General features: G+C 45.0%; 1 protein-coding gene across 3 annotated transcripts in view; it reads right to left on the reverse strand.

Moving 5' to 3' along the window:
- The window catches only part of LOC124721529 (synapse-associated protein 1), a 289,918-nt gene extending 278,173 nt beyond the window's left edge, over window positions 1-11,745 (reverse strand). The window contains exon 1 of one of the 3 annotated variants that reach the window (XM_047246548.1): window positions 11,413-11,745. In XM_047246548.1, coding sequence (XP_047102504.1) covers window positions 11,413-11,567 — 155 coding nt within the window. In that variant the 5' untranslated portion in view covers window positions 11,568-11,745. Of the gene's footprint in view, window positions 1-3,907; window positions 4,035-11,412 lie in introns of those variants that run through there. The other 2 variants (XM_047246547.1, XM_047246549.1) reach the window with 2 other exon arrangements.
- Window positions 11,746-17,485: the final 5,740 nt, after the last annotated feature.

Raw genomic sequence — 17,485 nt, forward strand, 5'->3', positions numbered from 1 at the left:
TGCTGATTACATACAAATAATCATGTAGTACCTACATAAAAAACGTTTACCGTAACTCTGAAGTGTCTAGATCATGTGTGTGTGTGTGTGTGTGTGTGTGTGTGTGTGTGTGTGTGTGTGTGTGTGTGTCACAGTGTCTAACGCCTTTCGGAAATCTAATCTGTCTACGTGTTCATTAGCCCCTGCTGTTTGCTGGTTATCGTGCATGATAAGGGAAGCTGTCTCATACAACTGCTTTTTCCCCGAATCTGTGCTGGTCCTTCGATAGAAACTTATTTCCCTTCAGTAACGTCAGAATGTGCTAAAAACCACTCTCGATGCGACTAATGATCATGCTGCTCGAAACCCGATTCATTACCAAAAAATACGATTTCGAATGCTCCAATAGGTGAATGTTAGCTATACTGGTCCGTACTTTTGTGCATCCATTCTTTTACCCTTTAGTGAAGAGGGGTTTTAAGCACTGTCTTCCAGTCACGCGGGACTATTTGCAGCGCGACAGATTCTAGATAAATATGTGCTAGGAAATTGACTACGTCCTTGAAACGCAAAATCAAATAGGAATTGTGCCAGGACTCCATTTTGAGTAGTCGTAACAGTTTTCAACGCCAATTTTTGATAGATCCTACGCCAGGATTTGACTCCTAATTATTGTACACTTCACAGGTGTTACTTCGTGCGGTTGCATTGACTGCCAGTAAGTTATTTCAGCTTCCTTGCATTCTCTTTTGTAGATAGTAATCCGATTCTGAAGAGTGGAACACCGTCGCATTCTTCGCCGTCGGAACTAAGAACTAACAGCCGAAATTACTGTAGTTCCATTTGAAAAAGCGAAGCTGATACCGATTCTTGTAATAAAGCTGTGAAGGGATTTGACGTCTGTTAGTGAGGACTTTGTCACAATTCATCTGCGTGAAAACAACTGCGGTATTTGTAACACTTCAGAAAGTACCCGATATGAACACAAATTAGCTGAATCATCCTTCATATTTAGCTTTAGAAGTTACCGAAACATTCTGCTGCGAATCAGTGTATTTGAGTGGCGGGTGGGTGATTAGCTGAAGATTAGTCACATACTTCAATGTTCTGGAAGTAACTAGCACCTACTTGTGAGGCTGAAGTCACTTTTTTTTTGTCAGGACACTCACCGATGAAGTTAGCAGCCTCTGAATTTGAAAATAATCTCCCGTCTTCGCACAGTGTACTTTGGATTAATTATTTTGGTTCCAATATCTTTGTTGTACTTTTCATTCGAATTACTGAAACATAAGTATCATCAAAATGTGTTTCTACGTTGTGTGTAAGAACTGTCGTGGAAAAGTAGTAACACAAAAACAAAAGTGACACATTTAACAATGTTGTCAGTATGTCTATGGAAACAATAAGAAACATAGCATTAGTTATCCAAGAGCTGCGGTGTGCCAAGAGCTGAGGTGTGTAAAGAGAAACGAATTTAACTACGTGTGATACAAAAATTACGTAGATATGATTTATTGACAACAACAACACGAATTTTTTTGTTGTTCTGTTAGCAATATAAAATTTGTACATTGCAACTTTAACAATTTCTTCAACAACAAATAATACGAAAGATTATTTGGTGGATATGACTCACACCGTATTACAAAACCGAATACATACTTCACACTGAAAAGAATAATTTGTAGATTTACATAAAACCATTTTATAATTTCCCTCTTACCAATTGACTATCGTTGTTCACTGTCTTCTCCTGAAAATATTAGCATTACGATGTGAACATTTCTAATTCTAAACTTTGGTATGGTTCTACACTGTCGTTTATACTTACGTAAGCCATTCTGTCTATAATTAGCTGAAGGGAATTAGCTCGGTCGCAGAATAAAAATAATCGCCCATTAATGGAGAGACGATTACTCGGAACTAAGGACTACCACAAGAGGGAAATAACATTAAAGTAAACAAATATCAGTTAGGAACAGTAGAGCTAAGTTAACAAAGGGTGTTGAGTTTACGAAGAAAGTTTGTTGACGTAATGAGGAGTCGGCTGTTAATATTGTAACTGCCACATTAAAGAGAACTAAGGTGCCTGCTACATCAGCTGTCACTTCCCCATTAAAAGAATCCAAGATACCGTACACACAACACATGATAAGCAGAAGTACGCTGCAGAAAAGAAAAGCAGTGCGAATCATAAGAATTTCAATTACTGCTTTTGCTAAGTGTTTTTTATGGACGTATTGTGCTGATCTCCGTTTTCCAAGAAAAGCTGACTCCGCCCGATTTCGGCTCGGAGTGCTTTGGCTTTCCATAACGTCCGTAAGGCACTCTTCAAACTACTGATTCTCTTCGGTGAACCATGAATAAGTCCTGCCGTCCAGCTACTGCAGAGAAAAATGTATGCTTCACACAACCAGGGAGATTTACTGTCAAAAGCTCTTGCATGTGTATCTCTTGCAATCTACGCTCTCCACTGCCATCATGGAAAGACTTTCCGTTCTCACGAATCGCTTGCGTAGCACTTGTTGCTTCCCAAAGGGGTCGCCTGGAAGAGAATCATTAAAAAAAAATTTCCTGTTCATTATTGTTGGCAATCAGCGAATAAGTAAATGCTGCAGTATGAGCAAATTTTCAGTCGGTTGTGCAAGTTTTAGGAGGCATCGAGGACACACATTCTGGATTATTTTCTTTATATTTGGTATAGTGAGCGAAATGCGATGAAATAAACATTGCATCCAAAAATATTTCTGACAGTGTGAGGCTGGAACTTTCTGTACAATAACTTACAATGAGCTGCCTACAGCTTCTCGTTTCAGTCTGTGTTTATTAATTAAACTACGACGTGCTGTTACGCTATCACACCTATCTTATGGACTCGCGAAAGCTTGAAATACGGCTCCTGGAAGAGCGCCGCGTGTGATTTAATGTCTTTTAGAATACACTGTCTCAAACAATACAACCAGAACTACGATAAACGATGATGTATAATGTGAAGCATTAATGTAAGGAAATAAGTAAGCAACGTGCTGCTGACATGCGTCGTTCTAATTTAATTGCTACGTAGTAATTGAAGAGTGAGTTGCCCGATTTGGAATTTCCTCGCATGCTGGTGGGTCTATAATTCAGCCACGTCCAGTCTCTTCCTTCTGGCTTTGCAGTTCATTAGGTACACGTATTATAATGACCTCTTACGTCGAATACACCTTAAACGCCTTAAGTGAGGCATTTCTTTAAAATAGAAAGAGAATTGACTCATTCAGCGTCTGCTAATTGTAACAAAAAGCATTTAAAATTACGGTTCAAACAACCACCCTCGGGGCTATTGTGCTGTCATCCTGAGATGTGGTCGTTCTTCTTAACTAAAAAAAATTTAAGTGTTCTGTAAAAGGCTCACGAGCTAAAAATTGTTTCAGAAATCGGTTTACATAATGCTATATAATGATTCCCAATACTTTCCAACAATAGCATAAAAATAAATGCACGTCGATACTAGGGGTTGCAAATTAGTTTGTCAGTCACACTCGTTTTCCCTTGTAAATGCACTTTTCTATATTACGGTAGAATATTTTGTCTACATTGATGTCATTGTACATGTCATCTGAATTGCGACATTGCTCAAACAGTATGGGGTGATTTAGCGAAAACACGTGGACCGTAAATGAGGCTGACAACTTACTGTGTTTAATCTTCACACCATCTCTCTCATTCTATAAGGCGCCAACAAAGCTATCACAATGATAGTGTATCATCGTTTTCGGATGTTATGACGCTATCCGAATAAGAGTCGTATAGGATACTAACAGAAATTCAAACAAACGTGACGAAACGTAACACTCTAGCTACTGGACAGACAAGGCGAAGAGAACGAAGACTGAGGGCCACACACGATGAGACAGGACTCGTCTTCGTGTGGGAGATGCTAACTTACGTGCCAAACATTCTCTTGCCCGAGCGCCGCACGCGATGTTCGCAGTCCAAGCTCCGGGCGGGAACTGTGTGTTTGCTCCGAAATAAGCGCCATATGAGGGGAAGGAAGTGGGTGCCGATTTTCTGGAAGTGGAAATGGTGGGGGAAGTGCTGGTAGTGGGGAGAGTGGGTTGGCAGGGGGGGGGGCGAGAGGGGCGCAACGTGACGTGGGAGCCGGACTGCGATTGGGCGACACGGATTTATGCGCTCGACCTGCGTAGAAGTGGTGAACGGCAGGCCACGTGCCGAAACGGTGGTGTCTTCAATTTCTCCTGAATTAAAGATTTAAGCAAAATGTCAAAAAACAGAACAGTATTCCCTGCATTTTCATACTATTATAGTTACGACATCCGTGAGTGGGAACTACGTTTTGAGCCATACATAGTCTTTCCGAATCGTCTGCAATGTCTCTTTGATACAGCAAATTGTCTTAAAATTTGACAGTGACTAAACGTGTCATTGTATCTTTGAAAAAAATACGGAACTTACGGCAGAAGAGTTACTGAAGTTGATCCCTGAGGGAACATGTATAGCTAAATGTGCTAACATCTTTATACAGTTTTGAAACAAAAAGATAATTATTGTGATAGAAATTTTAGAAAGATAGTCTGTGCATGAGAAATTTGTACTCAAACTGCCATTTACGGCCAGTAAAGCCCCGGGTAAAAAATAATATACAATAACAATTTCAAAAATCATATAAACTACCACCAAGAACACGGTCCAACGACGGTGTTGCGTTGCAGAGCTGTGCAAAGCAACGTACTCCATACGCAGTATGTATGCTGCGACAAAAAGAGATACAAAGAATGAGACGTGCGTGACAACAGTTTCGGTAACAATAATGCTATAATCGAAACACGTTCGTGCACGAGAGTTATAGCGGAGGCAGCTGTTTGAAAGAATATCGACAGCTGCCTTCAAACACACAAAAGGGTAGCGCTTGAATGAGTAGTGTTTGTTTTTAAGAAAGCGACGTGTACATTAGAAACTGGCTGAAAATAATTTTTTGTCTAACGAGTGAGCCAAACCCGTTACGGCGAACGGACATTGGCGAGTGCACCAACTGCGCAAGTGCACTGCCGAAAACGAGTTATTTTGGTCCATCCGCACTCCATAATTCGAGAACAACATTAAGGAAGACTTCGTCTCTTTTTGTATCCAGCGATCTTAGGGCACGGCAGAGAGTGATACCTACGGACATACCTGATTTATATTACAACCCCAAAATAATCAATGAAGATTAATTTACAGTCCTGGGTTAAACCAGCAGCACTACTGCTCTAGTCCAATTGCCAGAGGGGGCGATGTCCCTTAATTTTCACCGCCACTTTTTGATCTTCAGTGCGTAGCCCAGCTGCTGTCATTATAAGAAAGGCTTCTGCGTTCTCTGTGTAAGCAATTCATTGTCGGTACACGAAATGAAGAAATGTTTCTGACCTAAGCAAAAACGAGAGAATGGCCCCTCTCTTTCTGACAACACTATCTTTTTGGGAGTTGCTACGCTCAAATACTTTATTGCGTGTCAAATGAGAGGCAACATTTTTTTTATGATTTAGAGGAACAGTTGTAATCAAGGACCACTACTGAAGTCTGGGTACAGCTTTATTCTTCTTAACTTCTAAAGATCAGAACTTACGAATGACAGTACCTGGATTTTCCTTTCCGGCGTCTACTACAACTGCAGAACACGACCCCTCTCTCCCCCTCCCCCTACACACACACACACACACACACACACACACACACACACACACACACACACACACACACCAACACCTATTAACCACCCTGGTGCAAGGAATACTGTGACAGTAATGTGAATGAACTTGATGTCGCTATGCTTCTATGGAATGCGAGTTGGTAACACTCGACTGCAAAGTTCGTCTGTTTAACCGTGACTGCAAACTACCAAGCCTACTTGATGTTAAAATGCGTTCTGTGTTCCTACAATGGTTTCAGACGGCAGACTGTGTCCCTGCCCCCTGACCCAACTGTTCCGGGGGGTCCTTTTAGGGTGAATGCTGGCTTTATGTCTTTAAGCAAATGATAGTACTAGCTCTCTCTCCCCCCCCCCCCCCCCAATTCCACAAACCAAGATGCAACACATTATATGAAACACTTAACAGTTACAACAAAGAAACACTTGACAGTTGCAACAAGCGCTAAGGGAACCGAGTGACACGCACAACCTTACACAGTGCTGAAATTAAATGCAATAGAGGAAACTGCACCGCTCATAATGCAACTATCAACATATTTGACACGGAAGACGTATAGCTGGTAGCGACATTGCTAGAGAGAGTTGCGAAGGGATGGTGAAGGGATACGTAGAGGGAGGTGGGGGTGGCGAGGGATGGAGGGCACAATTATGTTGGCCCTAACCTGGACAGTGGAAGAAATTAATACTTACATGTCATATTAAAAAAAGGGTCATCTACCGCACGATAAGTTTCCAGCTGATCGAAAAATGACTAGAATATGGATGGCACCCGAACTCTGAGAAGGTTAGACCGCTGTGAGCTCTGAGCGATGTTCTGAATTGAGTAATACCACGGGGGGAGAGGATGTCGGGACGGAAAAGATGGCGAAAATTTGGTACTTACGTCACATAGACGTCACTCCGTGAAAGCCAATTTTCATTCATGAATCTACCGTGATGGGAATTACCATTCAGTCGACGGGGTGACAGTACAATCGATTCAGTGCAAAGTCTCACTTATTTGTGTCTCGGCTCAGGCGTCCACTCTCGGCAGAAACGTGACGCGTTCTGCCAAGTAATGAGTTTTCATCCAACTATTTTCAGTCATTGCGACCAAAGTCCCAGCTTCAATGTTTTGTCTTCAGTGTTGTCTTAAATATTTTGTGTGCAAATTAGTGACAAAGCTGTTCTGTCGTATCGCAGAGACTGAGTACAAGTGGTCTTCGTAACCTCAGTTATTGTATACATTACGTGAAATATTTCGATGTTCACTAGCCACATGTTTCAGTTGTAACCATGGTCTGGAACAAGACTTTGGTAAGTATTCACAATCATCATGTTTGTAATTCATAGCATAATAGAGAGAAAAGGGAAAAGTAACATTTTTAAGCTTGGAGAATAGAATGGTACAGTTGTTTCTTTCATGTAGAGGTCCTGTGTGGCTGTTAAGAACTTTCGAAAGATGAAACCTAACTCAGCGGTATACGAATTAGCTCTGACTACATACATTCTCGTCAATTTGGAATGCAGTGATGAAACTATGAAAGTTGGAAATACTCAACGAACTATAAAACAAAACTCAGAAATATCCGAAATGTATGTGTGAAATGTTTACTCTGCATCATTTTGCTCGAGGAACGAATCGCATACGGAAAATAGCAGTAACCTGCTTTGGTTTTGCATTCAGTCGCTGATGCCTTTACACAGTGACCAAATTACGAAAAGATCAAGTAACAGTTCCCTGAAGAATTCAGAACGGATTAAGAAGGAATTGGGTGTTTTAGAGAGGTGTCAGAAGGGCTCAAAATGGGGCATATATCCGAAGACAGAAATTCATAACACAGCTTCGATTATAATAATATTCACTACGTTCTTACAAATATGAATTATGTATGTATTACGTAAGTGTGCAATCCACCCGGCGTCAATAACAACCGCATATGAGAAACGATATAAAAGCAATGACAGCAACTGATTGCCGAACCACAAAGAACCAAGCAATATTTTCTCAACAATAATTGCGTTCAAAGCCGGTATTACGTTTGGCTTGATGTAGTGCTTTAACCCAGATTTTTCAAAGCAGCAGACGTGCGCTAATTAAGTTTGGAAAGGCTCCATTTTTCACTAACGTCCATAGAAAGGACAAGCGGTAGTGAACTGGTAAGTCTCTTCATACGTGCTTCGTGTTAATTTCAAACATTCTTGTAGACTAGCATTAAATACGGTGTGCTGCGATTTTTGTCTCCTATCGGGTCTATACCAATGCATTACTATTTCCCGAAAGATTATTTTACCATACACCGACTGTTCGTCCCTAACTCAGCTGTCGAGGTCTCTTCTACCTGTTGCTTGCCGTTATATATATATTACTGAGAAATTTCTTCGGTAGAAAATATTCCTGGTAGTTACGTCAGGAAAGTGGAATATTCGACATCTTCACGAGCTTTTCCTTTCGGAAACGATAGATCAAATTACTTGCATTAAATTTTGCTTAAAAAATGGAAAGTTCAGCACCGCATTCCAAATGTTGACTGTTGCTTTTGGCGAATCTACTATGATTAGGATATGAGTTTGCGAATGGTATAAATGTATCAAAGAGGGGGTCGAGAAGACACTAAAGACGACTACCGCCATAGCACATGAAATACTGGTGACAGTTTGCAAGAAGTAAGGAAAATGGTTCTGGAAAATCGCCGAACCACTATCAGAGGGGTTGCTGCTGATGTCGGCATATCCTTTGGATCATGCCAAATAATTTTTTTCGGGTGTTTTTGGCACGACACGTGTGGCAGCAAACTTTTCCAAAATTGTTGAATTTCGACCAAAACCGACGTCGACAACGAACCAGAAGTTAAAAATGAGGTTGTAACTGGTGACGAAACATTGGCTTAAGTGTATGACATCGAGACAATGGCCCAATCGTCCTAATGAAAACTGCCTGCCGAGCCAAAACCGAATAAAAAGTAGACAAATTCGACCACATGTGAAGGTTCTTCCGTTTTCTTCGATTGCAATGGGATAAGCTTCAGTTCCTCCCTTATGGTCGAGCAGTGAACAAGATACCTTGAAGCCATGCGCCGTTTGCGTGAAGCAATCCGAACACGACGACCAGAATTGTGGCAAAACCATTCGTGGAAATTGCATCACGATAATGGTCCCGCTTACATCTCAATGCTAGTTCGTGATTTTTTGGTAAAAAAACAAAGTTCTATTGTCTCGGCCATCGTATTCACCAGACATGGCCCCCTGCGACTTCCTTCTATTGCCGAAACTAAAGATATCCATGAAACGACGCTTTGCCATCACTGATGAGAAAAACAGAATCGCTGAAGGGCTGAACAAACGGCGAAACGTGAGTTCCATAAGTTCTTCGAAGATCGCAAAGCGCGCTGGTGTACGTATTATATCTGACGGGGATTACTCTGGAGGCCAATGTTGATGAATAAATAGAGATTCTTTAAGAAAAACAAAAATTCACATTACTTTTTGATTACACCTCGTATGTGACAAGATTGTGACACCGAATTCAGCAGCGGAATCATTATCAATTGAATTTCGTTGTTCGTAACGCAACTCCCAGTCCTCAAGCTTGTACAACGTGATCATTAGAAAGGAGAATACAATTCGGGCGGAGGGAGCGGGAGGCGGGGGAGAAGACGATGAGAACTTAACATCTCGTCGACGTCGCGCTCATGAATGGCACAGGACACGTTCAGTAGGAAAAATGATAACGAATCACTGGCCACTGATTCACCTCATGTGATTCTGCAAAAGCTGATCGAGACTAAAGTCGCTTAATTCCAACTTACGTTAGAATGTGCATCTTGCATGACGGAAAAAGGTATGTAATTTTATTTGGCATTATGCAAAGGACGCCAATCTCAGTGATTTTTTTAAATGTTGTGGAAGGTTTAGGATAATACTGAAAGAGAGAACTCACTGTTGCGATTCATGTGTAGGAAACTTTATGGCGTTGAAACTCAGAGGTAGTCTGCTCAGACCTCTAGTTCTGACTCATTATTTACAAGATCTGAGCTTTAGAGAACTTCACACACAGGAATGTCCGTACATCAGTACTTACTTGACTAAAATATGTTGCACATTGTTTCTAGGGCACTTTTACGACAATAGTTACTTAGCTACAAAAGAAGGGAGCGAAATTTATACAAGTTTCTCGAACATTTCTGAAACAGCAGCAAACGAATGAAAGTATATGGTGAGATCATTTCATGAATGGCAACATACAAAAGAATTCGAAAGACTAAACTTTTAGAAATTATCTGTATTCCTACTTATGTATTCTTCACTTTATCATAAATGCGAAAACCATGCAAGGCAAGGCAGCCTGAAAGAAAATTGTACTCAAATTCAACAAGCTTATTTTACACTTCTCAGCTTACTATTTAACATTACTCTGTGACAGTTCTAAATACGGAATTACATGTCACATCATCAGAAAAGCCAGCTGACAGAAAATACCATAGTGATTCTTCGTTTTAATTAATATTCAACCTGTGTTATCACTAAGTGGGACATACAAGTGACATCAGCCAAAGTCACTTTTCCCTCTGACAGAATAATCTAACAGTTAAATAATTTTCTACTCTGCATTCAGTATGTTAATAACTAATACGCAATGAAAAATAACTTTGTTGGAAATGCAGTGCAAATTTATGTACTACATACAACAGCGACTTTCTGAACCTTTATTAACGCCAAGCTACTTTTATTTCACGCTCATTCAAAGTACATTTCCTTCAGCAATTTATGCTGTAACAGTGCTGTGAATAGCCATACTACTTACTACAGTACATCTATCTTTGCATATGCTCTCTGATACATTGCTATAAACGCAGTTTACACACTACATTGCTGTGAACACTTGTCATATAATATCACAGCAGAAAGTTTGTTATTTGTGCGTGCCATGAACTACACTTGCTATAATGTGAAACGTTTTAAGTGATATTAAAAAGCATGAATATCTGATAACAAGCTACTTTTTCCATGAGTGACATCTATAATTCACTTAACAATAAGTGTATTTTGTTACTTACTCACTAAGTACATACATCTTTATTTAAACTCGGATCTGAAAGGCAGTATTACAACAAAACTAACAAACCCTACGGTACTTGATTAGAAGGGACCTGTAACAACCGGATGTAAACAGCTATATCAAAAGAATACACGACACATTGTTACAAAAGAAAAACTGATGTGACAGCAGTAGCGAGAAGTGCAGAATAAAGTTTTCGAATAAAGAACTGCGAAACAACTGTGATTAGAAATCACTGACATAACATTTGACATGAACTTGAAGCTTCCACAAATATCTAAAACTTCGTACTTGATGCTTGTACAAACAATTAAACATTTGTGACTTATGTATTTCTAAACTTAGTTTAAAGTGTTTACACTGCAAAGTACGACGCCGAGGAGAGTTAAAACATTTTCACATATTTAGACTAAATATCGCAATGACAAAACGATGTTGCCCCACCACGATCCACCTGATGATACGTGAATGAATGTCATACGCGGCCCTTAACCTCAAAGATAAGTGTGCGAGAAGACGTATTAACAAATGCTCGACACGACACACACATTACCTTCGAATGTCAATACTATAAGGAAATTCTGCTGAGCATATACAGCAAATGTTACAACTTCACATCTTGATGATGAGATAAATAGTGAATGAATTAGTTAAATCGAGCACAAAAATAGCTTAACATAATCTCCTAAATACATAAAAGTCATACCTGTCTTTCTTATTTTCAGCTTCAGTGTTGCTTATCACGTCATTCTCCACAGCATGAGGCGACAAGTTCTCTTCTTCGCTCTTCTGGGGATCACCATCTTTCTTTGCCGTTCCTCCCATCCAGCTACTCACTTGATTCGTAAGTCCGGAAAACATGTCTTTTACAAAAAAATGTAGTGTGTCCTGTTGGATGAGAGACCACCGAGGTACTGTGTTTCACTGAGACTCAACAGCACCGAACGTTTCAGGCATGCTCACGGAGCGCTATGATCGTCACCCGTATATATCTCGGGCCACCAAGTTTACTGCAGCGAAATTTGGCCGATCGAAGAAGCCTGCTAGTAGTACCGGAGTCTGCCGCCAGATGTCACCACGCGCAAAGGGAGCGCGCCAAGCTTGAGTATGGGTGCTGCACGAGGCGAGTGAACGCGCCGAACTGCACTTTGTAGTGCTACAAAATTCTTCGAATGCACCCTTTTCTGATGATAATTACTTCAGTTTTATTTTGTCACTGTACTCAAAAAATACAGGCATTATTTATACTTTTTCGAGCACTCTGATCTTTCGTTGGTTACTCTTCGAAGACGAAACAATCTGATTTGTTTCAGTGAAGGACACCTGTCATACTTGTCAGTAAGTTGCACATGTCCTACGTTAATACATTCTGTGCGTAAGTAACAGTACCAGTAACTGCGTAAATGACTCCTTTCGTCCATAGATATGTTGGCTTGTACCGTTTTTTTTTTTAATTTTTTTCCTTTATTGAATTTCAATTCCCCCCGAAGGGGGCGGGCTGGCAGCAGCTTAGTGTGCCGCTCTTCAACCTACAAACTTTGTTAGAAAGATGAAGAGAATAAATAATAAAAACAGGATATAAAATCGGAGACTTAAGGAGTAACATGGCGAAAAGAAATCGTGGAACTTAAAACAAAGAACAGAGGGATGATGACGCTAAGAAAATACATACAAAGCAGACAGGTAAAACAATAGACAGACAATTAAAAAACACGGCGACAGTCTGGTTTCTGTTCGCAAAAGACATAAAATTCACACCCAGCGACAGTATGGTTTCTGTTCGCAACACGAGAAAGACGAACAACACTGAACAGTCTCTGGAACACTGCACTAAAGAGTTGGCAAATGTGACATACCACAGCCGAGAGCAGGTGGGGGGAAACTGGACAGATGATGTGAAAATAAAAAAGGGGGGGGGAGCCGGGAAACGAGCTGATGGAGGATGGGGACCCATAAGAGGGGTGGGGGGCGCTGGGCAGACGCGACAGGGGGTGGGGTAGGCAGAGGAGGGGAATTCGAAAGGACTTGGGGGGGATACTGTACTGTTTTTTTTTTCTTTATTGTGATTTGTATCACCTTACACAAGGCGGGCTGTCAGCAGCTGAGTACACCGCTCTTCAGCCTCGAGATGTACAATTAGTAATAAATAGAGGGGGCACAGAGAATACAATCAAAATGGCGGGCAAAACAATGTAGACACCAAAAAACAAAAAAAAAACACGGAGCCATTCACGCCTGGCGAGAAAACATCACTGACACTGTTTGACACGGCGCACAAAACAGGGATGATGGCGATGGTACACGTGAACAGTGGCGGCGTTTCAGCGAACAAACACTAAACACAAACGAAGGCACACACACGAGACACTAACGGCGATGACCTCCGGCGCGCGAATGTTCACTGTACGTGTGCGAGTCCGGGGACCTGCCAAGAGAGGAGGAGGAGTAAGGGGAGTGGGAGATCGAGAGGGGGGAGCAGAGATGCCACGGGCAGGGGAGATAGGGGGAGGGAGGGAGGGGAAGGGGCAGCCCGGGGGAAGAGGGGTGGAGGGAGGGGATGGGGGAAAAGGAAAGAGAAGAGAAGGGAAGGGAAGAGAAAGGAGGGAGGGTGCCTAAAGAAAAGCACACTGGAAGTGGGGGGGCAGGGTCAAAGTTGATAGGAGGGGTAGATGGAGGGGAGGAGGACATCATCATTGAGGGGGAGCTGGTGGAAGCCACCTTGGGAGAGGGTAAGGAGGGTTGAGAGATGGAGACCGGGTGGGACGTGCGAAACAGGCGCGGCAGCGGGCGGGGGTGGGAGAGGATCGGGAAGACGAGTGGGTGAGGAGGATCGAGTTTGCGGGAGGTGTACAGGATCCGTATCCTTTCAAGGAAAAGGAGGAGGTGGGGGAAGGGGATGAGATCGTACAGGATCTGCGTGGGGGAGGGGAGACGGATGCGATAGGCGAGGCGGAGAGCATGACGTTCAAGGATTTGGAGGGATTTATAAAAGGTAGGGGGGGCAGAGATCCAAGCCGGATGGGCATAACGAAGGATAGGGCGGATGAGGGATTTATAGGTGTGGAGGATGGTGGAGGGGTCCAGACCCCACGTACGGCCGGAGAGGAGCTTGAGGAGACTGAGTCGGGAGCGTGCCTTGGCTTGGATTGTCCGGAGGTGGGGAGTCCAGGAGAGGCGACAGTCAAGGGTGACGCCAAGGTACTTAACGGTGGGAGTGAGGGCGATAGGACGGCCATAGATGGTGAGATAGAAATCAAGGAGGCGGAAGGAAGGGGTGGTTTTGCCTACAATGATCGCCTGGGTTTTGGAGGGATTGACCTTGAGCAACCACTGGTTGCACCAAGCGGTGAAACGGTCAAGATGGGATTGGAGAAGGTGTTGGGAGCGCTGCAGGTTGGGGGCAAGGGCAAGGAAGGCAGTGTCATCGGCAAACTGGAGAAGGTGGACGGGGGGGTGATGGCGGCGGCATGTCCGCAGTGTACAAAAGGTACAGAAGGGGGGAGACGACGGAGCTTTGGGGCACACTGGCGGAGGGGAAAAAGGTGTAGGAATCTGTGTTATGGATGGTGACATAGGAAGGACGGCGGGAGAGAAAGGAGCCAATCAGACGGATGTAGTTAATGGGAAGGGCGAAGGTTTGGAGCTTGAAGAGGAGACTGGGATGCCATACGCGGTCATAAACACGTTCGAGGTCCAGGGAGAGGAAGATTGCAGAGCGACGGGAATTAAGCTGTTTGGAGAGGAGATGAGTCAGGTGAAGGAGAAGGTCGTCGGAAGAGAAGGACGGCCGAAAGCCACACTGGGTAACGGGAAGGAGGCGGTGCTGGCGGAGATGCTGGTGGATGCGTCGGGTGAGGATAGATTCCAGGACCTTGCTGAAGACTGAGGTAAGGCTGATGGGACGGTAGGAGGAGACGGCGGACGGCGGTTTGCCAGGTTTAAGGAACATGAGGACACGGGAGGTTTTCCACAGGTCGGCGTAGTAACCGGTGGACAGGACTACATTGTAGAGCTTGGCCTGGGTGGAGAGGAAAGAGATAGGAGCTTCACGAAGGTGACGGTAGGTGACACGATCGTGACCAGGAGCGGTGGTGCGTTTTGTGCGGAGTGTAGCAAGGAGATCCTGTGTAGTGATAGGGGCATTGAGTTCCGTGTGTGCAATGTTGTCCAAGTACTGGAAACCAGGAGCGAGGGGAGGGACAGAGGTGTCAGTTCGATCGAGGATATCCGGGAAGAGGGAGTAATCGAACTGGGGATCATCGGGGATGGAAAAGACATCGGAAAGGTAGGAGGCAAAGTGATTGGCCTTACTAAGGGTGTCAGGGAAAGGGTGATCATCATGGCGAAGAGGATAGTAGGGGGAGGGTTTAGTTCCGGTAAGGCGACGGAAGGCTGACCAGAACTTGGACGAGTTGATAGGTAGGGTAGCAGTTAAACGGGTGCATGTCTGTCGCCAGTCCCGGCGTTTCTTAGCCGCGAGCAAATTACGAATGTGTTGCTGGAGTTGCCAGTGGCGTCGTAGTGTGTCCGGGTAACGTGTGCGGAGGAAGGCACGGTAGAGATGGCGGGATTCGCGGAGGAGGAGGACGGCCTGAGGGGGTAAGGTAGGACAGTGGGGGTGGATGGCGACAGTAGGGACGTGGGCCTCCACGGGCTCAGACAAGGTCTGCTGGAGAAAGGAGTCAGCATGGGTGACATCATCGGGGTGGTGGTAGGTGAAGGGGTGGCTATCGACCTGGGTGGAGAGGGTATCCCGGTAGGCATTCCAGTTGGCACAGGAATAATCATGGACGTACTTAGGGGGAGGGTCATGACGAGGGTCGGGGCGGGGGCGACGACCATCTGAAATGGTGAGGAGGACAGGGAGATGGTCGCTACCAATAGGCTTCAGGACATCCACCGTTATGCGGCCAAGGAGGTTGGGGGAGGAGAGGATAACATCGGGAGTGGTGTTGGATTCGGGACGTGTGTGCTGGGGGATGGGAATGAGGTCGCCTTGAAGGGAAGAGAGGAACCGATGCCACCGCCGTAACGGGGGTAGCGGAACGACTATGGATGTTGAGGTCGGCGGCGATCACGTAGGAGGAGAAGGTACGGTCGATGTGGGAGAGGAAGTCGAAGGGAATAGGGGCGTTGGGGCGGACATAGATGGTGGCGCAGGTAACGGTAGGCCGGGGAAGAAGAGACTAAGGATCAGGTGTTCGGTGGGGTCGGGAAGGAGAGGATACTGTACTGTTTTTTTTTTTTTTTCTTTATTGTGATGTTAAACACCTTATACAAGGCGGGCTGTCAGCAGCACAATACGCCGCTCTTCAGCCTTGAGTTTGACAACAAGTAGTACATAAAGGTGGCACAGAGTAGATAGTAAAAACGGTGGGCAAAAAATTTAGATACTAAAAATCGAAAAAACATGGAGCCGTTCACGCTGGACGAGAAACATCACTAACACGAGGCGACACGGTGCACATAACATGGATGGTGGCGACGGCACGTGAACGGTGGTGGCGTGACGGCGAACAACACTACACACAAACGAAGGCACACACACGAAACACTGACGGCGATGATCTCCGGCGCGCGAATGTTCACTGAGCGTGTACGAGTCCGGTGACCTGCCAAGAGAGGAGGTGGGGAGGAGGAAGGGGAAAGGGAATGGGAGAGGGGGGGAGCAGAGATGCCATGGGCAAAGGAGAGAGGGGGAGGGAGGAAGGGGGAGGGGAAGCCTGGGGGAGAGGGGAGGAGGGAGGGGGGAAAGGAAAGAGAAAGGAAGGGAAGGGAGGGAGGGAGGGTGCCTAAAGGAAAGGACACAGGAGGTGGGGGGGAGGATCAAAGTTGATAAGAGGGGTAGATGCATGGGAGGAGGACATCATCAGGCAGGGGGAGCTGGCGGAAGCCACCTTGGGAGAGGGTAAGGAGGGTGGAGAGATGGAGACCGGGTGGGACGTGCGAATAAAGGCGCGGCAGCAGGCGGGGGTGGGAGAGGATCGGGGAGACGAGCAGGTGAGGAGGATCGAGTTTGCGGGAGGTGTACAGGATCTGTATCCTTTCAAGGAAAAGGAGGAGGTGGGGGAAGGGGATGAGATCGTACAGGATCCACGTGGGGGAGGGCAGACGGATGCGATAGGCGAGGCGGAGAGCATGACGTTCAAGAATTTGGAGGGATTTATAAAAGGTAGGGGGGGCAGAGATCCAAGCTGGATGGGCATAACGAAGGATAGGGCGGATGAGGGATTTATAGGTGTGGAGGATGGTGGAGAGGTCCAGACCCCACGTACGGCCGGAGAGGAGCTTGAGGAGACTGAGTTGGGAGCGTGCCTTGGCTTGGACTGTCCGGAGGTGGGGAGTCCAGGAGAGGCGACAGTCAAGGGTGACGCCAAGGTACTTAAGGGTGGGAGTGAGGGCGATGGGACGGCCATAGATGGTGAGATAGAAATCAAGGAGGCGGAAGGAAGGGGTGGTTTTGCCTACAATGATCGCCTGGGTTTTGGAGGGATTGACCTTGAGCAACCACTGGTTGCACCAAGCGGTGAAACGGTCAAGATGGGATTGGAGAAGGCGTTGGGAGCGCTGCAGGGTGGGGGCAAGGGCAAGGAAGGCAGTGTCATCGGCAAACTGGAGAAGGTGGACGGGGGGTGATGGCGGCGGCATGTCCGCCGTGTACAAAAAGTACAGAAGGGGGGAGAGGACGAAGCCTTGGGGCACACTGGCGGAGGGGAAAAAGGTGTAGGAATCTGTGTTATGGATGGTGACATAGGAAGGACGGCGGGAGAGAAAGGAGC

The sequence above is a fragment of the Schistocerca piceifrons genome, chromosome X (assembly GCF_021461385.2).
Source record: "Schistocerca piceifrons isolate TAMUIC-IGC-003096 chromosome X, iqSchPice1.1, whole genome shotgun sequence".
In the NCBI taxonomy this organism is placed as follows: Eukaryota; Metazoa; Arthropoda; class Insecta; order Orthoptera; family Acrididae; genus Schistocerca; species Schistocerca piceifrons.